Source organism: Poecilia formosa, unplaced genomic scaffold (assembly GCF_000485575.1).
Source record: "Poecilia formosa unplaced genomic scaffold, Poecilia_formosa-5.1.2 Scaffold10, whole genome shotgun sequence".
NCBI classification, from domain to species: Eukaryota; Metazoa; Chordata; class Actinopteri; order Cyprinodontiformes; family Poeciliidae; genus Poecilia; species Poecilia formosa.
The window spans coordinates 141,115-167,151 of NW_006799949.1; the positions used below are offsets into that span (position 1 = coordinate 141,115).

At 39.1% G+C, this 26,037-nt stretch overlaps 1 protein-coding gene across 1 annotated transcript; it reads right to left on the reverse strand.

Annotated features, from left to right (window-relative positions):
- Positions 1-1,639: 1,639 nt before the first annotated feature.
- Positions 1,640-23,396, reverse strand: igfbp3 (insulin-like growth factor binding protein 3). Its single transcript, XM_007540810.2, has 4 exons — positions 22,913-23,396; positions 19,734-19,981; positions 17,628-17,747; positions 1,640-5,130 (listed from the first exon to the last, which is right to left on the reverse strand). Exons 1-4 carry the CDS (start codon positions 23,271-23,273, stop codon positions 5,008-5,010), a joined length of 852 nt encoding a protein of 283 aa, XP_007540872.1. The 5' UTR covers positions 23,274-23,396; the 3' UTR covers positions 1,640-5,007.
- Positions 23,397-26,037: the final 2,641 nt, after the last annotated feature.

Below are 26,037 nucleotides of genomic sequence, written 5' to 3' on the forward strand. Positions count from 1 at the left end.
GTTAACCAAAATACTATGATCAATGGTTTGCAAGGGAGATGTTAGATCCAGTAGAGCCATTGGTGTTGATGCCCTCAAATCTCCTGGCAGAATATCACTAGATGCTAGAGAAGCCTGGAGAAGTACTTAAGAAAGCCGGTGAGGCTGTAACTCAACAAAGATCTTCTATTTTTCTCCTTGGGGCAATAGTGGTGACAGTGGTAGGAGTAATCGGTGGGTTGTCGATTTGATCCCTTGCTTCAGTCTCAGTTGTGTCCATGGGCAAGACACTTGTCTGCATTGCCTGTGGGTGGTGGTCATAGGGACTGGTGCATGGCAGCTGTGGCTGCATTGTAGTAGCTTACTTTCATCATTGTGTGAACATTTGGGTGAATGACTGAAATCTAAAAAAATAAATCTTAGAAATGGGCCTGTAATTTTTGAATTTCAGGCTTTGCATGGCAGTCTCTGGATGTGAAAGTTGATAGAGACATACCCCAGAATAAATGTAGCTGTGAATTTTTCTGATAATCATTTGTGAAAACAATTTTAAAAATTACATTAAAGTTTAAAATGTGAGACTTCAAATTGGATGAATATTTTTCCAAGGTACTATAATTGTGGAAATAATCACAAAAGCTCTAACATTCATGGCTTACTGCTTTCCAAGATCACGTTACTCTGTCTGTAGTCTGTTTTGTTATCACAGAGATCTAAAGTGGAGGTGCTCGTCTAACTTTAGCCGGCTCAGCACTGCCTTTTGACCCGCTCTGTTTGCCTTGGTTGGGCACAGGAATTTGCCTCAACCTCTCATGCCCACTGCCAGCCTGCCTGGCACCACCAGATTTATTTTTGTTCTTTACAAATTCAACCTTTGCTTCATCTGTATTGACACATTCCACCCCAGAAGGGAGCTTGATTGCTTCCCCGGAGGAAATTTTTGTCCTGATTCCCTGCATTAATTAAAGGAATAGTTCACATTTTTCAGAATTGTTGTTCCAGTAATGGCTTATGAGCAAACAGTACCTTACTTGTAGTAAAAATAAAATGCTTTGCTTTTAGCTTTTCAGCCAGTGGCTAGTCATACAAAAGTAAATTTCAATCATCTTAAAACATCTCTGAATTTGAATATGTCATATTTCCAAAGATATTAGCATACTAACTTCCAAACAACCTGTTGACTTACTATTGGCATCTAACAATTTTTTTTTTTGGGGGGGGGGTGGGGGGGTCAAATAAATGTATCCCAATTTCTAAATGATTTTGGTGTGAGATTATGGTATTACTATATACTTCTGATTTACTTTAGGGGTTTTTACACATTTTCACCTGGGATATTATTGCATGTGGGTGGTGCTTAGACGATCATCGGTGCAAGTCACAAAAGAGACAAAGCAAAACATCATAGTCAAAGTTCTTAAAATGTGTTCATTTTTTATTTAAAAAATGACATTAAATACAAAGTATATTTTGATTCAAAATCATTTCCTCTCTTGGAAAAAAAATAGCTTTGTGATTTTTAGCTTGTACCACGAGAAGCTTGAATAAAACATTACAATACCCGTGAACAGAGAGAGCTTCAGCTTTAAGAAGCTGGTTTGAAAACTGAATAAAATGTGACAGAACAGAAATGTGACCCTGGTTCTGCGCTGACTGGCGGAGGCGGGATGGCTGGGTGTGCATGGAGGGAAGTGATGTTGTGAGAGGTTCACTGTCCTTAAGGGCTGGTGAACATGGATGGCCTGAATGCCACACTGAGAGGGAGTGGAGGTTAGCAACAGAAGGAAATGGTTCTTTAAGAAGAAAACATTCATTAGTGATTATAGTCCCCAAAAATACACTGAATCATATAGACTGTGCTGTGCAATCGGTGAGTCACTGAATTCTTCATAAGAAAACCAATTTTGGATCAGCTTATAATTCTTTCATAGATAAATAATTTTTATTTTTACGTACTGTACATGATGTCCAGTCAGACATGTAGCTGGCCGGGAAATATTACTAAAAATAACAATAAAAATAATAATATATAAAAAGACACACGTACAAATATTAGGGAGGGAATAGCTTAAATGTTTTCTGTTTGTTCCTCCCCTTAAATCAAGTCTTTGAATAGATGGGATTTAGCACCAATAGGCTGGTTGTAAGTTGCCGCCATCTGAGTGTGTTACGTTGATGTGGTGCTACTGAGCTACTGGGCAGGCTCTCTTCGGCCGTCTCTCCACATTTCAAGTCTGTGCACAGGATATGGGAGAGCATGGGGCAGGAAGCCCCACGGAGAGGACCGCACTGCCTCTGTAAGACCCCCTGCCATGTGTGTGAATGCATTTTTGGTGCTGTGTCCACCTTGTGGAGATTTGTTGGCATGCGATCACACGAGCATTTTCTCAAAGAAACAAAAGCGTCAACAATAAAAACAAAGGAAAAAAAATAGATACACTGAATGGAAAAACTCCAATGGGGTTGTTTGTTATGTTTGTTGCCAGTAGACCTGGTTTCCACTACAGTCCAAAAGTTTTAAACAACCCTTCTTTACTTCATAGTTTGCTTCCAAGCAGAAAGACTTTCTTGCAATGCTGCTAAAGTGGTTTAGATTAATTTCTCAAGCCTTTCTAAATGTTTTTCTGTAGGCTTATTTGGTCATATTGCAAGTTAAAGAGTTATGATTGGGTTATGTTGACTGTAAAAGACAGAGAGCGGCATTTAGACAGATATTCTTTGGACTTTGTCCACAGAGACACTTCTCAAACAGAAGTGTATCCATTTCACTGAACCAAAACTCAGTTTAATTCTGAGCTACAAAAAGAGCAGAAAAAATCTTTCTTGCAAATTTTATGAATTGATGACCAAAATAGACTTTTAGCAATTTTTTCCAGCATGCTTTATGTGTTATTCATAAAATCACACATGTGGGCTGGGAAGCATTCATGTAACTTTACTGACCTTTCAATAATCAAATGCAAAAGGGTCCTTCATTAACTTCTATGGTCCTCTGGTGTTAAAACAGTACATGTTATAACTAACCGGTACAGGTTACTACAAGTTAGTACTAACTAGTCAGCACTAGTTAGTACTAGTATTAACCTTGTGCTATTTCCCAAAATAAGATGCACCGTATACTGTCATGGTGAGGTAAAATGACTGGATAGTAGAGTTGAATTTCAAATAAATTTTTTTTAAAGCCCTGAGAAAGTCACTAGAACTGCTGATCAAACACACTTTAAAAGATTACAGGAAAGTCTGACAACCTGAAAGTTAAAGGGAAAAAAAGATATGCTGTAAAGCTTTTGCACAGAAATGGAGCTGAATTGTATAAATTTACTTTCATTTCTTTGTCTCAATGGAATATTATTGTTTTCTTATAACACGCTGTTAAATTTGGCATTACCGCCATGGAAAGGTACGCATACGCAGATAGGTCCAATTGTCTAGAGCTGCGTAGCAGCGGGGCAGCTAAAGTGCTATAAGTGCTTGTGCTTGAAGCATAGGGGGCAGCTGGCACCTGTGGCAGAGCAAAACGGTCACACCTGACTTGACCCGTAAAGAAAAAAAAAAAAAACTGAAACAAGCAAACACCATGTTGCACCACTAAGACAGGAAGAGGAGGGGTAAGGGATCAGGATCAGGCACATACACAGAAAGAGGGCAAGCTGAGGACAATGGCATGTGATTAAGGACTAGAGAACCTCAGAGCTGCAAGAACGATGTGAGAGAAGGATGAACACAGAACATGGGAGAACACGGGGGTGAAAAATTAATGTCGTGTTTGTAAACATGCAAGCAGATTTTAAGTAGATTGCACTGCTTCTACTAGAAAACCATCTCAAATCAGATGTTCCAGAAAATTTCAAGTGAGCAAACTAGCTTTTTAAATGCACTCATGAGAACCTATGAGGTTAGCTTGGACGGCTTTTCAATTCAGCAAACATGCAACAGTCAGGCTGGGGTGGTATTTTTAATATCCTTTCTTCAAAATCTGGTTAAACAGAGGACGAGGTGCCTTGGATCTCTGCAAGAAGTTATGCTGATTTACCTATTTGCTCTAAAACGATTATCAAAATCTAGAAATGTATTGTGCATTGGATGCTCTCAAGTCTTCTCAAGACTTCTCAAGTCTTAACATTTGAAACATAACTTGTCTCTTGCAATTAAGAAGGACAAAGGAGGTGTTAAAGATTTTAAGGCACTTTAACTGCACAGTTTGCCTTCAATCCATCTACCCTGCACATCAGTGACAAACAGCAAAAAGGCAGCAAAGAAAGGAGGTCAACGTGCTAAATAAAAAAAAACAAAAAACTCTGCCATTCCATACACCTTGCACTACTAAATGGACCCTGAGCCAGAAGGTGTTGTCTTTTTCTGCATTGTTTGATGGAGCAGGGTTGAAGGAAGGGAAGCTGTTTTGGGAAAGCATGCTCTCACACACCATCTTGCACAGACAGGCAGCTGTGAAAACGTAAGTTATGCAGGCGCTCACGGATTAAAAGACAAACAAACCTCGCGGTTACACACTTACAACAAACACACACATGATAGATCGGCGTTGGTGTGACTTTCTTAGAGGGGGGCGCGGGGTCACAGTCATAAACAAGTCCTCTTTAAAGTGAGTGGGAAAGTCCCTCCTTCCTCTCCCCCTTTAAAAATAGTGCAGATGATAGGATTTATTCTTTCCTCCCATTCTGTCTCAGCTTAACTGTTTTTTTATACATATTTTAAAGAAAGGATGGAGGTTCCCTAAGTATAGGACAGATAGCTGTAAAGGACAGGAGACCGTGCTCCACCCCCTACCCTCTCCCTAATCCTTGTACTCCCCCCACCCCTGAAATGGGACCTAAAACAAAAGGTCCAAAGTTCCTTCAAATGTTTACATCAATCTACATGCAAGAGCAAAAACAGGTCCTCGTTCCCTTTCCCTTATTTCTTTCGTTCCATTTCTTTTTTCGACTTTTTTGTGCTGTTTTCCTTTCTCTCTCTCTCTCTCCGTCCCCTCTTTCTCTCCATCCATGGGTTGTCTCATCTGTCCTCCCCTCATTTACTCTCCAGGTGATAGCACTTTGTCTTGCCCTGCTTGTCATCGTAGCCTGGGAGAGGCTGCCCGTATTTGTCCACGCACCAACAGAAGCCCCGGTTCCTGCCTTTGGATGGACGACACTGAAAAAAAGAAAAGAAAAGAAAAAAAAAAAAAAGAAAAACAAACATGGGAAAATTAGAAATGTTATCAAAGTGTTTGGTTGTTCTCACAAAACCAGATGAGAAGACAGCTATTTTTACCTCTTAGTGACAAGTTACTGTACCTTGCAAAAGCACTCACAGAAGCTGAACTTCTGTTTTACGTTTTGTCACATTACCAGGAGCTTCAGCACATTTTATTAGAATTTTAAGCTTAAAGTTTTGCCCATTTTTCTTTGCAAAACTCCTAAGAAAAATGGATGGAAAGTGTCCTTGAACAAATGACGTTTGAAAAATATTGCCACTAATTTCAGTTTTCCATGATCTAGACCAGGGTTCCTCAAACCCAGGCCTCAGGGGAGATCCTTGATCTAGACTTTGACTGGGCCATTTTAACACATGAATATGCTTTGAACTCATGATTCAGTTGGAGCTCTGGTTGAAAATTTGCCCATATTTCAACAGGATTTTCTTCCGAAATTGGTCTGTGTTCAACTCCACCCAGTTCCCCATTAATGTTTGCCTGTTCCTGCTGAAGAAAAAAAAACAAAAAAAAAACATCTGCTGTAGGATGGTGCCACCAGCATGTTTCTCCATTGGAATAATGGGTTATTCAGTGGGATATTCAGACTTAGACTTCTGCCACACATAGTGTTTGCATGTAGGTCAAAAAGTTCAATATTGGTCTCATATGACCAGAACACCTTCTTCCACATGTTTGCTGTGTCCCTTAGATAGCTTGTGGCAAGCTTTAAATGTGTCTTCTTATGGTTTTCATCTTGCCACTCACTCATTAAAGCCAGGATCTGGAGAGTACAGCTAATAACTGTAATAACACCAAGCTGTGGAGCTGTGCAGCTCCTCCAGAGGTACTACTTGTCTCTTCACAACCCCTCTGAGTAATGATGCACCAGTTCTAATGTTTGTAATGCTTAGATTTGGTCAAACTTCTTTAACTTTATGTTGTACTTAATTGTACAGCACTCTTAGAAATTTGAAGCGTTGGATTTTCTCTAGCAAAGCTTTTAAGGCCCTCACAGAGCAGCTGCATTTACACTGGGATTAAATTGCACAGATGGACTGTTTGCAGTTGTTTGCACTGGATTTCAGAGACAATCTTAAATGCACTCAACACCTTTCAGATTCATATTTTGTACAAAATCAGTCGCATTCATTGTTTCCCCGCATCCTCGATAACTCACTGCTTTGTGTTCCATCTCATAAAAGCACATTAAAGTTTGTGGTGGTAGTTGGCAAAATGTGGAAAAACGTCAAGTGGTATGTACACTTTCGTAAGGCACTGTAAAAATGGGAAAAATATACTTTCCTCTCTCTCAGACACAGTGAGAAATTGTTAGATATGTGCAGAAATGTTTCATATTAATTCAGACTCCGTTCTTTTTTATGACACTTTTCAGCTGTCACGCCTCGCCAGAGCTCCAAAAAGGCAAACATCCCATCGATCACGATGAGTGGAATGCCTTGCTGCCTGTGACTGTCTGTGAATTTTTATGTGCGGGAACTTTTAGAGATAAACAGCACAGGCGATGCAGCTGCGTGCTTGCTGATAGATACGGGAATGAATTTTTTGGAGCAGAGAGCGGGGGAGCTTCACTCAGGCATCTATATGAGGCCAGCGTACTGCAGAGTTTGTCCGACGTAGGCTCTGCTGAGGAGTTTACTCGGTGGAGAGCAGATTAGTTCTGATCGAGAGGGACTGGGAGTGAGGGGGTGAGAACCCTCGAGTGTGAAGGTAAACATGAAGTTGCTAAAATATTTGTCAAGGCCAGTCGGAGGGCTGCAGGGAAGGCAGCGCTGCTATTCTGGGAAGCTGGCAGATACTCAAATCTCATCTGGAGCCGATTATTCCCTGCGTGTGCACGTGGGCTCACATAAACATGCACCAGCAAACATGTAGGCTGCACACAAACATGATTTCTGTGGACTGCGCGCAGACATACCTCCCACCTGCTCACACACATGTATGCAGTAATATCAGATGTCCCACAGGGGGCCAAGCTTTGTAGGGTGGCAACTTTATGAGCTCCATTTGCGTTGCACTTGAAGTGACTCGATCAGTCAAGTCAGGGTAAACCTTGACTCACTTTATTCCTCCTGCAATCTCCTACTGTACGGGAAGGAGACCAGCCAGTACGGAGTTTTATCAGGAACTAGTACAGTATTCGACAAAAGGCAGTACTATTCAGCTGAGACTGGGTGTATGTGTCATTCAGGACAGTTTTGGTAGAAAAATGAATCCCCAGCAGAATCAGCCACAGAGTAATGTCCTTCCAAAATATCCTACACTTTTATATCAAAATATGATGCATGATTCTGCAGCTCTCCATGTAGGTTTTGCTATTTTTTATTTAGCAAATAAACACCTGTGTGAATTCAAAATGGACACTCATACATTGCTTGAAGTAGCAAACCTGCAAAATTCAAAACTCTTTTTTATGGATGATTGTATAGGTGGATAGATGGATGGATAGATGGATGGATTTAAAATGAAAATAGGTGTCAGTCTTCCTAAACAAGCTTACACAGCTGTGTCATATTCCAATGTCTTTCACAAACATAAAATGGATCATAAAACAATCAAAACTGAGTGGAAACTCTCTAACGTCACAGTGTTATATGAAAAAAAAATTAAATGCATCTTAATAAGTATTGATAGCACATACGGTCAACTGAACTTCTGGCTTCAATATGAAGGTGAAGCAACAGAAACAAGCCAGATGTATAAAAAGAAAAAGAAAATATGAGTTCATTTGGAAAAGCAGTGGATCCATCTAACCATCTACTGACTGTTGTAGATTAATGGTATCATTTTCATGTTAGAGATTATATTGGCATTTAGATTTTAGGGACAAATTAGAAGCTTTGTATCGCAAATTGCCTTTTACATGATGAGTGGCCTTTAAAGTATGTGGAAATTAAACAGCTATTAAGGATGAGTAGTCTAGTTGTTTTGAGTAATGAGTTATGAGTAATGGCGCCACATGTGAAGAAATGACAAGATTCCATCAACAAGAAACTTTTCTACACGCATGTTTGTTTGATCCGTATGAAAACGCCCCTAAATTTGAGTCATGAATTGGCACAAAGTCTCCTCGTACTTTAAGGCAGGCAGACAGACGAGCTTTAGAGTGTGACCAGGTGTCTGTTTCCGGCGTTCACGTGCAGCCTAAGTGCATGATCAAAGGCAGCTTTATAGAGACACAGGCCTATTAAAATACCTCACCAAAAACTACTGCAGCAGTCTGGGGAGCAAGTACGCCTCCCAAAATGCTGCCTTCTTACACACCAGCATCTTCAGCAGATTTTTTTTTTTTACAGAGAACTTTTCTCTTCCTAACAATTGCCCTCCTCTTTAACTGTCTCATTCTCACTTTTTCTGCCTTTTCTTGCTCTGCACTCCTCCCTCTCACTGTGCCATCGTCTAATTCTGTGGACAGCTTCTATTTTAGCCTTGACCCAGCAGACGAGACTGGAGAGACAAGCTTAACATTGTGTTCCTGTGCTCTGGTAAATGATGATAGACTCCTTCATGAGCATGGAGGGAGAGCATGTGTGTGTCTGTGTTGTGTTGTGTATGCGTGCGTGTGTGTGTGTGCACAAAAGGGTTGAAAAGCCAAGAGAAAGGTGGAAGGGAGTGGAAGAGCAAAATGTGCACATGTGCATTCCCCTGTTGCTTGGCTACCTTTGAATTTCTGCTCAGTCTCTCTTTAATTGTTGAGGTATTAGCAGTCATCTCAAGCAATTCTTTATTTACTGCTTTATTACACACACACACAACAGATTAATACTAATGTACTGTGTAATTGTTACATTTCTGAGCTGTATTTTTATATTTTGGAAAAATAAAATATGTTCTTCCAACTGATTTAACTTTAAAGTAAATGTCTTCAAAATCATATCAATGTGGCGGTATGCACCTGGATTCAAAGTTATGCATCTATGCTAATTATGAGACAAACTATGTTATTCCTCATTATCCAAAGTAAGTGCTAATTAACCGCAAACGAAAACAGAACCATTTAAAATCAAGGAATCGTTAAAGTCACAAAATGAAAATAAAGGTCGGTTATGACCAAAAACTAAATATTTCAAGTTGAAACACATCCACCATGACATAAATTCATAAAATAAAAATAAAAATTGAAATAATATGATCAAAATCCTGATCTGAATAATAATACTAATCCACAATGAATATTAGATTTCTAAATAAATCAAAATAAAATTAAATAGTCTTTTAAAACTATATTCAATGTAAGTGTACATGTTATTTGATTTTACTGTGATAACCCATGACTCCTGATGTGTCATGGTCTAGCTTGTGAAAACCAGCAAAAGCACCCAAACTATAGCTACTTGCCTCATAACTTAACTTCTAAGCCTTATCAGACTGGTATCATGAGAAAACTAAGACTGAAAACTTTTTGACTACAATTTTCTGACCAAGCAACAAGTGGAAAAAACATCGCTGAGAACCTCTGGATTGAACCAGTCCAATACCAGCCAGTTTAACCAACACAGTGTAATCTTAAACCGAAAATGCATTCTGTCATACTAGCCAACTGGAACTGCTTCCACCAGGTGACACGACGGGTGATCAAACCATGTAAGAGTCAAAATGTTATTGTCACTTGTTTTTTATGGCTTCTTTCCCCTAAATTCAAAATGCTATAAGTTTAAGGTGTGACTATTTTAAGGACAGCCATGTTTAAAAAACCGGGGACCGGGGATTAAACTAGAAACCTGTGGGGGTTCACCTGCTGTACCACCTGAGTCCCTGCCATACCGGATCAAAAGACCACTTAAATAGTTTGACAAATATCTGCACACATTTTAAAACAACAGCTTTTACAGGTAAACTACACCAGCAAAGTATGTTTAATTAAAATATGAACTGAATATGAAATACAAAAGAAAATTCTTTGAAATGGCTTCACAGGTTCCTCACACTCCAAAGTAAAGCTTGAGGGCATTACTATCAATTTTCTGCTTTGTTGCTAATTATTTCTTGTCAACTACAAGAAATGAACACACTAATGTATGTTTTCAGGGTGCAAAGAGAAAACCAGAATACTTTGAGGAAAAACCTGTGTATGTAAGAAAATTTAAACTCCATTCAACTTATATTAGAACCCAGAACCTTCTTCCTTGGACCACTTTGATAAAGTTTCATTCTTAACTTTCCAAGGGATTGTCAAGTGCTTCATGTGCCAATTTAGGAAACAAATGAAGCTCTCAGTTTTACTTTTTAAAACATTTGAGAGGTCTTTTATCACTGCAGTTATATAACTATGCCTCAAACATTTAAATCAGAAACCTCACTGTAGTAAAATCAGCTGTTTGACCTTGCATTAAGAAGAAAGTGAGTCACAGAGACTTTAAAACGCACAAAAGCGTGTTAATACCTTTTGTTCGTATCGTTTCAAGCAATTTTAAGTTTTGTTGATCGGCATAAATATCAACCAAGGCACACATTGTGGAGACTTACAATGCAATAGAAACGTAGCTTTTTTCCAATCATTTTAAATGAAAACTGATAGTCAATGCGTTTTTTGGGGGGACGAACACCCATTTATCCTATGATCTCCACACACTCCACCACAGAGTCCAAACTGAGGGTAGGTTAAACCCTTGTGCTCTGTACTCCTCACGCTCCTGGTGCTGCGTGGTCCAACACGGCTGTCACTAGAAAAAAAAACATACATGCTGCTCATTCATAATGCTGCCTTTATGAGACGTGTATGTATGTGTTGTGCGTATGAAAGCGTGCTCTTGTGACGCCGGTCTTTATAACTAATGGCAGCGCCGCTGGGCTTCACGGACATTAAAAAGAGCCTGGTTCGACCACAGGATAAACACAAGCTCATAAACTGCAAGGTGTGTGTTTGTAGGCATAGGGGCGTATGTATTTGTGTAAAAGAAGGTGCATCTGTGCATGTGTTTGGAAATGCATTGGCAGTAGTTGCGGGATATTGCTTTTTATAAAATGAAAAAATAAAAAAATAAAAAAAATCTGAAAGACATAAAGTCCAGGATTCTTTTTTTTTTTTTAAAGCAAAGACATAATGTACATAAATGTTAAAACAGAGACTACATGTTACTTGCTAGAGTTTGTATGGTGCAAAACAAATGTGATAAGGAGGATGTGACGAAACAAAAAAAAATCACCTCTGAGGCATTAAATGAGTGACCAGATCAGAATAATCATATGTGCTTAGAGTTTGATGGTGTTGATAGATTTTTCTCAAGCTGAATGAAGACAGTAAGTATGCATAGGATGCTTCTCATTTACTGACGTAAATACCCAAAGCGTTTCCAAACAGGGTTTTGTCTTGGGGGGACATAACGACTCTTTGTGGCTACTTGCAGGAAGGAGTGAAAACAATATTGCCGTAAAAGTTTTATATTTATTTCAATGTTCCCTTGTAAATTTTTTACATTCTTGTTATTTCATGGGTAAAATTATTTAAAAGCTCAAGTAATTAGTTTTTGATTTAACAAACAACATAATTAAATTGAATTTGCAAATTGAATGCTATGATTAAATCTACTGTCATTATCCTTGGACTTTCAGTTTGGTTTTGATCTGAGTATTTGTTATGTTTTCCAATGTTCACTTTTCAATAAGCTCCCCAGTTCATGTCCCTATGCAGCTGTTAGTCATTCAACTTATTACACTCATCTGATTCTGGTTCCAATAATCAGCTGTGCTGGATTTAAATATTGTCTGTAGTCATATCCTTGCCAATTATTTAACTGATTTTCTACTCCGTTCTTCCTTTTTTAACCTTCTAACTAAGTTTAGCTTTTTTTTTTCCAATTCTATACCTTCCCCATAACCCTTTTGTGCTTCTTTGTATTCTGGCTATCCTAACTTAGCTACAGATAATGACACATTGCAAATTGCTTAGCAAAAGCAGCGCTACTCAGCACATGCAGGAAAAAAAACAGGGTTGCATGGTAAACAATGTACATTATGTCGCTTTGTAGAACAATTGAATGATTTTATGATTCGAAAAGAGAAAAAAAACTGCACTCATATCTGTATTACTGAATGAGTATGTGGAAGTAAGACAGGTCAGAACCATGCAACTGGTTCCCTTTCCTAAACACAAACTACCATTTACAAATCTTCATACTATAAACTCTTTTTCTTAGGTGCATGCATGGGCGTGCTTGTGGCCTGCCTTGAATGACCCTGATGAACGCCACAAGCCGAAACACGTTAGTCAACAAATAAAGTTGTTTCTTTGCACTTCAATTGTTGCTGGAGTCTTCACCTTAACACACTTTCTAACCATCCCTCCAACAGGAGGATCTTCACTAAGTCTTCTGCTTTTTTTTTATTAATATGTTATTATTATATATGCTTTCCCAAATTGTTTAAAAGTAAAACTTTTACTTTAGTTAAATAAAGTAAGAAACATTTTCTGTGATTATTAAAACATTTAGCAAATTGATTTAGGCTTGACTGGAGGTCATTTTCTGTCATGCTTAATCGGAGACAACTGATTTGAACAATGCAAGCAGTGCAATCAATCGAAAGAAAAGCACAAAATAATATACGATGATCTTTTACACAATATGTGAGAATTTTCATGATTTTCTTTCTCCATTGTTACTAAAGAATGCTAAGAAATAAACAGAGAAGCATCAAATAACTACAAAATGATCTGTTTACAGGGTCAAAATGGAAGTAGAAAGAGACCAAGAGGCAACATGTGGGTATGAATTGGGGTACAAATTGGTAGATGTATTAACTGAGCTGAGCCTGCAGGAACATACAGTATCAACCAAGCTTCAGTGTATTTGTTGTGTGCCTTTCACTCACGCAGTATTTTAAGAGTGGCAGTACTTGATCTTTCAGCAGTGACAGTTATTGTTTAGGAGGGGGAACCACAGTGAGTGTTACACGTCACAAGCAGCTGGTATAAATGACAGCTGTGCTACATTGATGCCACATTATGTTCTCGTAAAGTGTAACGTAATGACTGTGATCTGGCTTAAGCGTTTCCTCCCATTGCGTATTATTATCTTTTGTGATACTGAGAATATTTTTTTGGGGGATTTGATGTTCATTAAGATAACTAAGTTTAGATTCATATTGTAGAGAATAATACTGGCATCTTCACAAATGTATACCGCGCAGGCTGCAAAAAAAACCCCATCAAATCTGCTTTGTACATTATGCAACATTGACTGGAGGAAAACAGACTTTGTTTAGGAGGAGTCGGAAGAAGATCTGGATTTGAAATTTGGGAAGGGAACAGAACCAAGCAGAGAGACAGAGTGAAAATAGATGTCTGGGTCTCTGAAAGTTGGTCAGTTATTATAAAGCCATTGTGGTCAGTGAGTACGTTTAAACAGATCCTTCTGAGTCACGCTCAATAAGTCAACCCTTATGGGCCTGGCACTGCCAGCACCCAGTGAAGGAAGAAGCAGAAGAGTACACTGGCACCTGGCTCACATCCTTAACCCACCGCCTCCTCCTTCTCCTCCTCTTCCTCTCAGACACACACACTTAACTCTAGCAGAGTACACGCAGACGCTGCCGTCCCATTCACAACCCTCGGCAGGGTGATTCTTGGCCAAACAAGGAAGGAAAAGCCAGGTGGGCGGAAGGGCAGGATGGACGGAATGATGGAGCCAGCAGGAAGAACAAAAGGCTGGTGCATGACTGTAGGCAAGGCACAAAGGGGGGTAATGATGGGTGTGTGTGGAATGATGAATAAGAGAAAGAGAGAGTGAGGCTTTGAGGGGTGTAATGAGCGGGTCAGTGTTGGTTCATGTAGGCCCTGAGCTGGGATATGGAGCCAATTCATATAACTGCAGCTAAAAATAGGTTTCTATGTGTTGTAGCTGCGAGACAGTCTGCGCTGCTTGACTTCTTTTCTTACAGGCCACTCATATTACCAGCTAACAGAAAACCTCGCTTACATGTCTGCAACTTTCTCATGTCTGATCTTTACATAATTAATAAGCAAAGATTGAGACTTCATGAGTGGGGTTGCTTCTTCATCTAACAATCATGGTTTTGACTCTGTTTTTTGTTTTTGTTTTTTGGAAGATTTTCTCATTTTATGTGAATTAGAAGAAATTTCCAGATTGAAATGTACAATAAGAGCAATGGCAATCCAGCTTTACTGAGTCAACCAAGGGCTGTAATAAAGCCACTTCTTTGTTATTTCTAGCTCTGTTTACAGCAAGTATTGGGAGAGATGTGTGTTTTAAACAAAATTACTAGTGCCACAAGTCTAAGTGAATAGACATTTTTTTAGACATTTTCTCAGTTATGAAGGTCAATACCTATTTGGCTTAATTCCATGGCATGAGTTCTTTATTTTCCCAAGAGTAGACTTCTGTGTCACATCATATTTATTCCATAAAAAAACATGGCGAATTGCACATCTCTACTAGGACTGTAAATAACTGATATTGTCAAACTGACTACTATCTTCCCATGCCAGCTAGCACACTGGAAAAAGATGTTTCAATTGGATTTGAATGGGAGGAAATTGAGTGTTTTTTTTGTGGAACATCGACTTCTGTCATACCTTCGAAACGTGTGTGTGTGGCTTTTAATATGCTTTTCATACTGGGACTAACAGTGAGGCATTTTCCATTATGACTAAGTTAGTAATCTTTCCAAACTGCTTGTTATATTTTTTTATGATATTAAAACATTGTCTGGCAATTTGGGAATTACCTGTGAATCATTTGCATTCCCCCAAGTGGTCAGGTCCTTATTTGGTGAATTAATCAAATAGGAAGTGATGCCACTAGTTTTCCTTTAATTTTCAAGATCCAGCGTGTCAAGGTGAGTCCAGTGTCTAAATAGCGTACTATGAGATCAAGTAATGTCCTCATTGGATCACTTCTACAATGCTTGAGTTGGAAAAAAAATACTATGTGAAAGCTGTAGTGCCCTTGCAGAGGATGTTTCCAACCTGTTTAAACAATTTGTGGAAGACTGGCTTGTCTGGCAATGAAATTATGAGTACAGTGAGAATCCATTAAAATGGAGGATTATTTTCCAATGGTATCGTGTCTTCCTATACTACAGAAATGAAAGGCCGACAGACAATAGTGAGATGGGCTTATTAACATAAAAATGTCTGCCTGATCCCTGAATATAATTAGAAGCAGTAAAAACAAATGGGAGCCTAAGTCGACTGGGGGTTATGCTTTTTGGCTCTTGGTGATTCATTTTTCCTGGAAGTAGTCTGATCACCATCCAGTTCTCAGAAGAAATGAAAGATGAAACCAGACACCTTTCAGCAGCCTTACTGGGACTTAATTCTTTTAAAAGATTGTAGGTTACAGAGGGAGAAATAGTACTGTAAATCATGTGTTCAATCTCGCACTCATCCCCACCCCCAACTCTCATGCTCCCTTCTTTTCACAGCATTGTCACCCTAGACGTTCACACGGTCTCCTCTTCACTAAGTTTCCGGTCATAAATCTCTGCAACACACCGTGAAGGCACATCCCCTCGGATGGATTCAACACAACACACGCCTGCTCCTCTGAGAAAAGGACGACGAGACCAGGCACACTACTGTCCTCAGCCTAACACACACTTACACCAGAATCAACACTTTTACTGGTGGAATTAGAAAATACATGGTAATGGCTTTCTGTAAGACATTCAAATTTTTCCTGATTTGTCAAAATGGATCTCGATTTTCAATCTTTCTATTCACAATCAGATGTGAAGGCTGCCATTTGTCCAAACTAGAAAAAAATAAACATTAAATTTTTTTTAGTGGGGAAAATCTTTTCTAGATCTTAACAAATCTATTTTTGTGAGCCAAAAGAAAGCAAATTAATCAGCAAAGTGTCACAAAGGACAAAGCTTATTGAAAAGTTATCTGACATCAGCATAATGAACATTATAAATCTGTAGAATTAGAGAAACAAGCAATTTCTAGATCCTATATCATTATAGTATCATACAGTCAAAGAGAGTTAATGACATTGGTTTAAAAAAAGTGTTAAAATATCTACATGGAAACTCCACTGTTGGTAATGAGCCACTGACTTTGTAGTATCCTTCATCCTTAGGAAGCATATGCTGATGGTTTTTCATCAGGAAATGCATGATTTTATTCCTACCTTTCTCAGCAATCAATAAAAAAATCCTATTAGCAGTAAACTAATCAGACCTTATAATTCTGACTAACTATGTTGGACACTTCCACTCGTATGTTGACAATTTGTTTTTGGTGAGGAGTCAGAAGGGTTTCTTTGCCATCACAGATTCAAATTGGCTCCAGAATGTTAAAATTACTTTAGACCTAAATCTGCCCCAAGTATGATCAACGGTTGTTTTTATTAGGAGGAACATTTCCCTGTGAAGTTCTAGAACTCAAAGCTGAAACATGACTGGGAAAGGAGCCAACCACTTGTCTTTCCAATAATCTCAGATATCCAAAACACTGGTTTTGGACAGGAAGAAAACCTTGTGGTTAACCAAAAAGTCTATCTGATTTGGCTAGTCATTAAATGTTTCATTGGATATCTTCCTCCAAAGATCTCCAATAAAATCTTTTGAGGAATATTAGATAATACTAGATAATCAAACAGAGATTTGATTGCCTGACTAAAACCAGTGGTTTGGAGCCGCGAGGACAGGGGTTAGGATCAGGGGTGTTATTTAGAACTTTGTCACATCTTGAGTTGGACTCTGAGTAATAATGCATGTTTTTGGTGACTCATGTGTTTGTTGGAATGGGCTCTGTGGAATGCAACCTCATAAAATTAGATGTTGGTATTTATTTGCCCCACCTGCCTTCATGCACCACATTTCCTCAAGGAGTTTCAGCCAATTGTCCTCCAACAAAATTTCACATTCTTGCTTCTTTCTCTTTGTTTGATTTTTTTTTCTCTCGTCTTTTAAATGAGCTGGCCATGGGTGGCCTCGGTTTGCTGCTCCACAGACAAGAAAATCTAAACCAGTGACGGCCTGTTTGTTTTCTTTACTTCACCAACGGCACCCCCACCAAAAACTACCGCCATCAAACAAGCGCCATACATACACTCCCCTGCTGCCACATCCACCGCGCCACACACACACACCCAGACCACATTCTTACATCCCTACCCCCCACACGCTCCCACAACACACACCCACAAACACACCTGACCGACTTCATTTCCTGTGAGGCATGAGTCAGACGGCTGCAGTGCATTTACCGGAGTAATACATGGTTATTAGCCATTCTGATAATATAGTGTTGATGTGGCTGTCAAGGCAACCTGAGCAGCAAAAAAGGGGGGATTGTGCATGTGTGGGTGGTTGGGATGAGTCTTTGAAGATTCTTTGGAAGTGTTCAGGCATGTGGTGGGTTTATTTGCATGTCCGCAGGTGTGTGTCAGAGTGTGTGTGTGTGCGCGCGCGAAAGAGTTTGGTGTGTAACAGAAAAAGCATAGATGAAACAGCAGGGAGAGCCACTCACCTGTTTTTTCTTGTAGAAGCCCTTTTTGTCACAGTTAGGAAGGCGGAAGCCTCTAGGGTTGAGCACGTTGTTGATCTTCAGGCTGTTCATGATGCTGTCTATCTCCCGTCGGCACGGCCCCTAACAACGCAGCAAACACGCCATCATAAAGAGATTGCAAAGAGGTTGGAGGCACAGAGAATATTGGGAATACTTTCACAAATTTGAGAGTTTGTGTTGAGCAATAAACAATGAAAATTGACCTGTGTCTGGTCCTGTTCTTTCATGCATAAAACATCCTAATTTCTTAGTTTGAACTGGGAAGTCTGTGTAGGTACTCATTGTCTTGCAGAAATGAACTTTCTGGTGGGTCCGGGTTAAAGAGGTCATGCCCCAAAATGAGATACTAGCTTTGAAAAAAAGTGGTACCTACAGCTTCAAAATATTTGTAATCAAAAGTAATTGTACCTAAACATCAGTAAAGAACATAAAGTTAGTCTGTGGACTTTCATCCACAAATTGCAGAGCACCACAGTGTTTGGCATTGTTTGTATGTTTTTGTTTTTTACAGCACATGCATCAAGTTCTCCATGCATACCACCTACGTGTTGACAGTGGCACAAATTTTCTCCTATTGCAAATGGCCAAGGTATCACAGTGACCCTCTTTTACTTTGTTCATTCATAAAACATCAGTTCTTCTGTAAAATTAATCTGCAACACATTTTTGTCCCCAGATGTCTTTTAGCTTTTCTATTTGTGTAACTATGGAAAAGACCTAGCTGTAAATAAATACATGCATAGTGATAGGGGTTTTCAACAAAGAACCTTTGCTCTATTGAATACAACACCGGGAGTGCCTGAAGACAGTTTGCAGCTCTCTAGTCCATGGGCAGTAAATTTCCATGCTCCATGGACATGAAAGAGGCTTACGAAGACCGCCTCATCTAGATCCCTGAGACTGTGATCATTTTTCTGATAAGTAAACAGACAAAAACTGAGACACAGTCAGGATGTACAAAAGATGACCAAAACACCAACAAATGGAAAGATGTCCACACGTACAATAACATATTAGCTTTAATATGTTATTAAAGTCTATGAAGTTATGGCAATGCCTTAGTTACAAAAACCAAAGCACTATGGCAAACCAAGAGGAATGCACGGCATTAGAGGTGCAGGGCAACTTGAACAGCAGTAAAGTAGCTGTCAGATCATCAAAAAAAATTACATCCATGTACTCGGCATCTTTGTCTGTGTCCCAATTTAAACCCAGAGGAAAACCATAAAAAACTTTCTTGTCCATATGTTATGGACAAATATAGCTTACGCAGAAACACTAGAAGATATTGTTGGTTGACCTTTCAGATCGATGCTAAAATTGTTTCTATTAAATTAACAAGTTGTAAAGTAGTGATTACTAGGTCTTTTCTATGTCGTGTTACTAAAAACCCTGGAAGTCATCAGGAAGCATAAGATGATCATCACTTCACTTGAATACAGTACCCTGACTCAATCTTGTTAGTAGCCTAAAAAGATTTGCTGACTCTTTGACTCTACTGACTCTACACATCTGGACACTGATTTTTTGTTTTTTTTTTGTTTTGTTTTTTGTTTATTTGCTGTATATTCTTGTAGACAAAAGAACTCATTCAAATTGGCTGGAAAACATCTGAGAACATCAAATATTTGCAATATTTAGTAAGAACTCGATGGGCCTTTCTACAAAAACACTGCGAAATGAAAACTAACAATGTTTTTGAAAATGCTAAAAAAAAAAAAAAAAAAAAAAAAAGACATGGCATCTTTCTGAAAATCAAATAATCTAAATAGCCATCTCTGGTCAACAGAATGAAGTCCAAATTGGACCATGATTTGCTTTTCTTTGTGTTAATCTGCATTCGTCTTGAAAGTAGGTATTCATCTGAAAAGGCATGTGAAGCACACTTAAAAGGTGAGGTAACGTTTTGTAGGTGTGCATTACAATGTGATGTGTTGTCTAATGAGCTGTGCCGAACCCACATTTACCACAGACAGAGCTAATTTTTAATTACTTCTGTCTATGTTTCTATCATCCCAAACACAGATTTTACCACAGAAAGTCTCATTGCCTCTGGGTGTGACTTACATACTCAGTCTCCCTCTTGTTCTCCAGGGAGAAGTTGTGCATGTCCTTACTGACTCCTCCTGACACAGGTTCCACCTTGTAGCTCTGCGTCTTCCTATTTTCAGCCTTCTGGATAAGTGTGTTGTGCAGAGGAGGCCTAGTGTTCATTGACCCTGGGCTGTGCCCACAGTTCACAGTTGCCTCAGCAGGCACGACCGTCACGGTCACGGTCACATTGGCGCCATCGTCCACCTGATTTCCTGCATTTTCTGCAAAGACGAATTTAAATTAGAGCTGTGAAATTGGTGCCAGTTCACTCTTTTGGCACAGTATACAGATGTATGGTAAGAGTTATGTGATTTATTACAAAGCTCAAGCTTGTTTAAAAACTTGCCATATTTGGACCAGATTTTGCTCCATCTCATGTGGTTTCAAAATGAAAATCAGACAGCAAATTATAATAATTTATTTTCCCCAAAACATTTTTTGCATTTACCTCCAAACCAAAACCAAACTTTTATGATTGTATCCTGTAAATTACACAAATACAGAAATATTACTGCTAAGCTTCCCAATCCAACTGAGAACTGTTGGCTGTGTAATAAAGGCTTGTTAGAATCAAACAAAATAAAGTTAGATCTTTGCCCTTTTGGGCTGTCAGAATTACAAAGGGTATTCACAAATTTGCATACAATGAAGAGCAAGAGATAAAGGAGGAACTGGAGAAAGAAATCTGAGAATTCCTGGGCATAGACAGCAAAAAAATTGAAAGAAAACATTAAAAAGCATGTGTGAGAAGATTAGAAAAATGTCAAATGAAAAGTGAGGGAGAACATCAAAAGTAACTGGGCTGGGATGGTTTCATTTTAAAATGTTAAAGATGAGTAAAATAAAAAAAATGGGGCTTCAAGTACTCCTCCCAAAAGTGGGGTGCACCAATCTACCCACGATCTGCCCCCCCGATCAACCACATCATCACACAGTAAAGTGGGCAATGGAAAAGCACACCAGAACCCTGAAGACTGTTTCTAACTCAAAGCAGATTTAGTGTGCGCGAGCTGTGGTGAGGGCGGTGGACAAGCATGTGGGCGTGTAGCTCGTGTGGGCAGCCAGGCTGGCAATCCACCCTTCCATTTTTTCTGTGGCTACCTGATCAATTTGCGAGGCAGTGGTGCTCCAGTCAAAAGAACTAGGAATAACTAAATGACATGTCAACAACAACTTCCCTGAAAAAAAATAAATAAAAAAAAATATTTTTCAATGGCCAATAATGTGGACAAATTTTAGGACTCCAGTCAGAATATTTTTTTATGATCAAAATAAATCACCTTTTATAGCTTTATGCATTTTGGATAAACACATTACGCAATTTGTTTGTATACTGGCACAGGAGTAAACAGCACAAACTGTGGTCAGGGGAGCTTGTTAATGTCTGGGAGGAGAAGCTGCTCTGGAAATGGGAACCAATGGGGGTGGAAACCACTAAGCTGCAATGGCATAATCTGACCAACAGGGGCGCTTAAGACCACCTACATCTTTTTTTTAAAAAAACTCCATCTCCATCTTTGGAGGCACTGTAATACCATCATTATGCATGAGATCCTTTCATGTAAGAATTTCGAAATTCTTTGAAACTGAGGCTGAGAATGGTTAAAAAAAATAGAGAGAAAAAGTCAAGTACAACATAGTTCTACAAGTGTTTGCGTGTTCAAACCAAATACACAAGCAGAAAGCACACACAGGGGCACCCAGGTGCCTAAACACACAAGTGTGCGTTTTCACATGAAGGTGCCATGTGTGCCATTTCACCAGTATGAGCAGCATCCACACTAATCATCATGCACAGGATCCCACCCCCAGTGTTGTGCAGGCTTGCAAGCAGTTCATTGATAATGGGCTGTGATTTTTGAGTGTGTGTTTCTTGTTTATATAGGCCAACCAACCCCCATGTCACTCTACTCACTGCTAGACACCTGAACTACACTGGCCCCCATCCTGGACTAAGGGAAGCTGCTGCATTCTTGTGCAAGCAGTGCACAAGAATTCAAGAGTTGAAGATAAGTTAGGGCATTGAAGAGGAAAAGTCCTAAATGTTGGGTTATACTACACTAGGTGGTGGGGTGAAATAGCCAGGTCATCTTCATGCATGCATATGTGCGGATGCAACGTAAATGCTACAAGTCAGACATTTCCATGAAGTCAGTTTAACTCATTATAGATAGTCTATCATCTATAGAACAATATGCCATGGTCGGTTTTCTAAATTATGGCACCATTTTATATTAAATATATCCTCCCAGAAAAACAGTCTATGCACACCTGCCTCCAATGACATCATGTAAGGCATTAAGCAAATGATTAGAGTTACTTGCAGTAGGTTCATTTAATCTTGAGGATGCTTCCTGATTTATTTGATTAAATTTGTCTTACAAAGGTGTTATGTGGACCAACAACAAAATATGTTTAAGTTATTTCAGAATCCTGCACAATTGGAAAAGGAGTCGAAAGCTTCAGGCCCCTGTACTTATGTAAAGTTGATTGCAGTGGACCATCTTCATTTTGATGCATCCAGTGATAACATCGACTCAAATACACATTAAGTAGAGTTAGCTTTTATCATCATCATCATTATCATCATCATTATTATTATTATTATTATTATTATTATTATTATTATTATTCAGTCCACTTTTTGCATACTTAATATTTTGTGAAATCCTGCAGGGTAAAGGCATACCTGTCTTATCAGTGTCAATTTTTAGGGCAATAAATGAATGGATTACAATAAGATAGCATCTTTAAACGAGCACTGGTTGCTTTATAATAAGAAAAATCTCGCAAACCAAGGTGTTTTGTTTATTATTTTAAATTTCATAATTTGCGACAAATGCGCACATGGAGAGCGACACAAACTTCTTCTCATTGTCTAAACTGGGACCCTCTCGGTTTTTTCAAAATGTTTTCTTGATGCAACCAATAGTTGCCAAACGTAGCACCTTTGCGCATGTTTACTTGTGCCATTTACCCTATAACAAGATCAGTCTCAACCTTATACGCACTTAATCTGTAATAAAGAGGGAGCTCCCCAGCCCCGGTCACAGCAGCGCCTCATGGAGAGGGCGCCAGTCAGAATTACCCAAACAGACACACTGGAAATAAAGTAACCATGAAATGCGCAAATGGAAAGCACCACATTCTACCTTGATTTTGCGCCGGCTTAAGATAGCTGATGAGTTTTTTTGTTGCGCTGGTGCATACCCCTCGTCCCTCCAACAGAGCTTGCAAAGGACGGTTCTCCCCGGGCTGATGCTTGCAGGTCAAGCCGAAGCCGCAGCGCGCAGTGTACACTCCACAAGCCTGTCCTTCGCCGAGGGCGCACGTCATGCAGCAGCCGCAGCCAGGCTCCCTCACGCTCTCCGCGCAGTCCTTCGGCAGCGGTTTGCACTGCTGCAGCGCGCTGGCGTCGCACGGCTCACATCGGACCACCGGCCCCACAGAGCCGGTGAACCGGGCGAGCGCAGCCAGCGCGACGGCGAGACAAAGCGCGCAGAGACCGGGCATTATAGTGATTAAGCTTGTCACAAAGGGACAGAATGGGAGTTGTCACACGGGCTTAAGGTGACTCTCTGTGACACAGCGAGCCGACTGGCCTTCTCCATCTGTGTTTTCTTTTGCGCAAACTTCTCGCTTTATACAGGCGGAAAAAGAGCCAGCAAGTCACACCCTCCTCCGTATGAATAATGTAAGCGGAGAGCCCCTACATGAAGAGCCGCTACGTTCAGACTCTGGAGAGCGCTGCGCAAACATTACATTTTCTCAGGCGCGAATGTACAGCATTTCCATACAGTCCAGGGAAACTAAACAATGTTACATTCTTACAATTTGATGTTCACAGTTTTGAGCTATTTTTGGAAAAAAAATAATAATAAAAATAATAATAATAATAATAATAATAATAATCATTATCATTATTATTATTATATCTGTTGCTGTGCAAAGGTGTTAAGAGACTTGATCCAAAGGACTTGCAACTGTAATTACAGTGAAACGTGTTTCTACTCCGGGAGGGTAAACAAGCATGCACATTTTTAAATTTGCATGAAATATATATATTTTTTTATTTGTAGATCTATTTGAGAAACCATGTACACTTTTCCTTCCACTTCACAATGGTGAATCCTGTGCTGCTGGTCTACCAGATTAAAATCTCAGTCTGGTTGAACTCTGTGGCTGTTATATGACATAACGGAAAAAGTGAAATAGTTTTGCAAATGATCAGTTTACAAGGCACCAGTCATGTCTACAACGAAAGAAATGTTGTTTTACTCTTGGTCAATGAAAGCCTCAGAGTTCAAATCATAACATCAGTCAGAACACCAGCCATAACCAGTCTGCATATCTGATTCAGTCTGCTCAGTTCATATATCCTGAGCAGACCTGGTCATCTGGCACTTTCCCTCACCCTGACTGCCACCACATACCGTGCAGCTCAAAGCGTCCAGACCTCCACCCTTTCACCTTCTACAACATAACTGACCCAACATGATTCCAAATTTTTGAACAGAAAAATGCGTAGATTGTGCAGGCTAAGCACTGCATGCCCCTTCCAGTCTGATATATCCCCCTGTGCTGCAATAACAAACATGAGAGGGGGGTACATGCTGAGAAAATAAAGCAATCAGTACTGACCATTGTATGATTTCTACCACAGAAGCAGAAAAAGTGTTAAGACTACAAAAAAGCAAGCAGAGAGTAAGGAAACACCCCAAGAAAAGTGAGAAAACGCAATGCTTAGTTTTCTTAGTATGATTTTTTTTTTCTGTTTCTGGATATTTTAGTTTCTTGAGTATTTAGAATCTCACGTTTGACTTGTTTATTGTCTGTACTTCAGCGAGAGTCTACATTACTTGAACAGCCTGGGAGGTTTAACTAACTCAGAAGAAAATGTTACACATGCTGTTTGAGCATTGAGTAAATAATGTTTGGATGGTGAGGAAAGGATGATACCAATGTTTTGCCCTCTCACAGCTTTATGACAATTAATAAGCAGCAGGAAAACCACAGGAATACATTTTCCTTTTCTTACTTAACATTCTTTCTCAAAGTTGAACCTTCACATCTTTGTCTTCACGTCTTGAAGATGTTCCTCTGACATTTCCTTTGATATGAAATCTGCTCCTCTACTATTAAATAACAGCATCATGGCCAATGTACAATGACAGACAGACATTGATATACACAGGGAAAATAAACAACTTTTCATTTCTTCTCCATGACTGACGTTAAATGAAGCTGAACCAATTCTGTTTTTAGCTCACATTTGTATTTTTTTAAATACCAGAATATAGAATGAGAACCTTTTTCTTTTTTTTAGACATTTGTAACCTTTTCAACTTGAAAAGTTTGCAATTCTTTACTGTGTATTTGATATAATGAACTAAAAACAGTTTGATTTGGTTTCACTTTGGGTATCCTTCCACAAACACAAACACGGACCTTCTAGCTTGACTGCCACTCTGTGCTGCATTAAAAGGGTGTAATGGTTGAACTAGATAAAAAAAAATGGAGCATAAAAAGCTCATCAAACTTGCTTTTATCTATTTGATTGTGGAAAATGAAAGAATTTGTCAGGAGAAATCTATGCAAACTTGACTATGAAATCTCAACCATGTTCAACCAGTTATCACAAAATGTGCAGTATGCCAGAGAATGTGGGAGCCTTACTTGTGTATGTGTATGTGATTTAAGTAGGACAAGAAATGGTGACAGAATAAATAACTATTTATCTAGATTTATAATATAACAGTGAGATCAATAACTGACCTGACCAAATATCCATAGTACTCATGCCAAAGACCAATTAAACTCTTTCTACATGGCAAGCAGTTGTCAGGGAGGCATGTCAAGAAAAAACTTCCCTACCCTCACAAACATAAATATTAGATGTCGTCTGAACACTACACTGTAAAAAAAAAAGTCAGTAAATTTACAGTAAAAATTGGTAAAAGACCCACAGTTTTTGTCCGTCATACCCAAAAACATTTCATTACCGTAGAAATTACTTTTATCTGATTTGTAAAAATTCAATAAAGAACAATTCTAGTGTTATCCAAAATCATAAAATTTGTGAAGTCGCCCTTCATTGAAGTTTCACAAATCCCACACTTGGTTTTAAATATTTTGATATCAGTTGAGAATAATCGAGTCAAGATTTGAAGAGTCTAGATGTTGTAGTTTTTTAGCTAGAGTAAATTAAAGATGCTGATTGTAGTGAAAAATTAAGTGGAATTGCCCTTTAGCCATTTCCCAAATTGGAAGCAGCAAT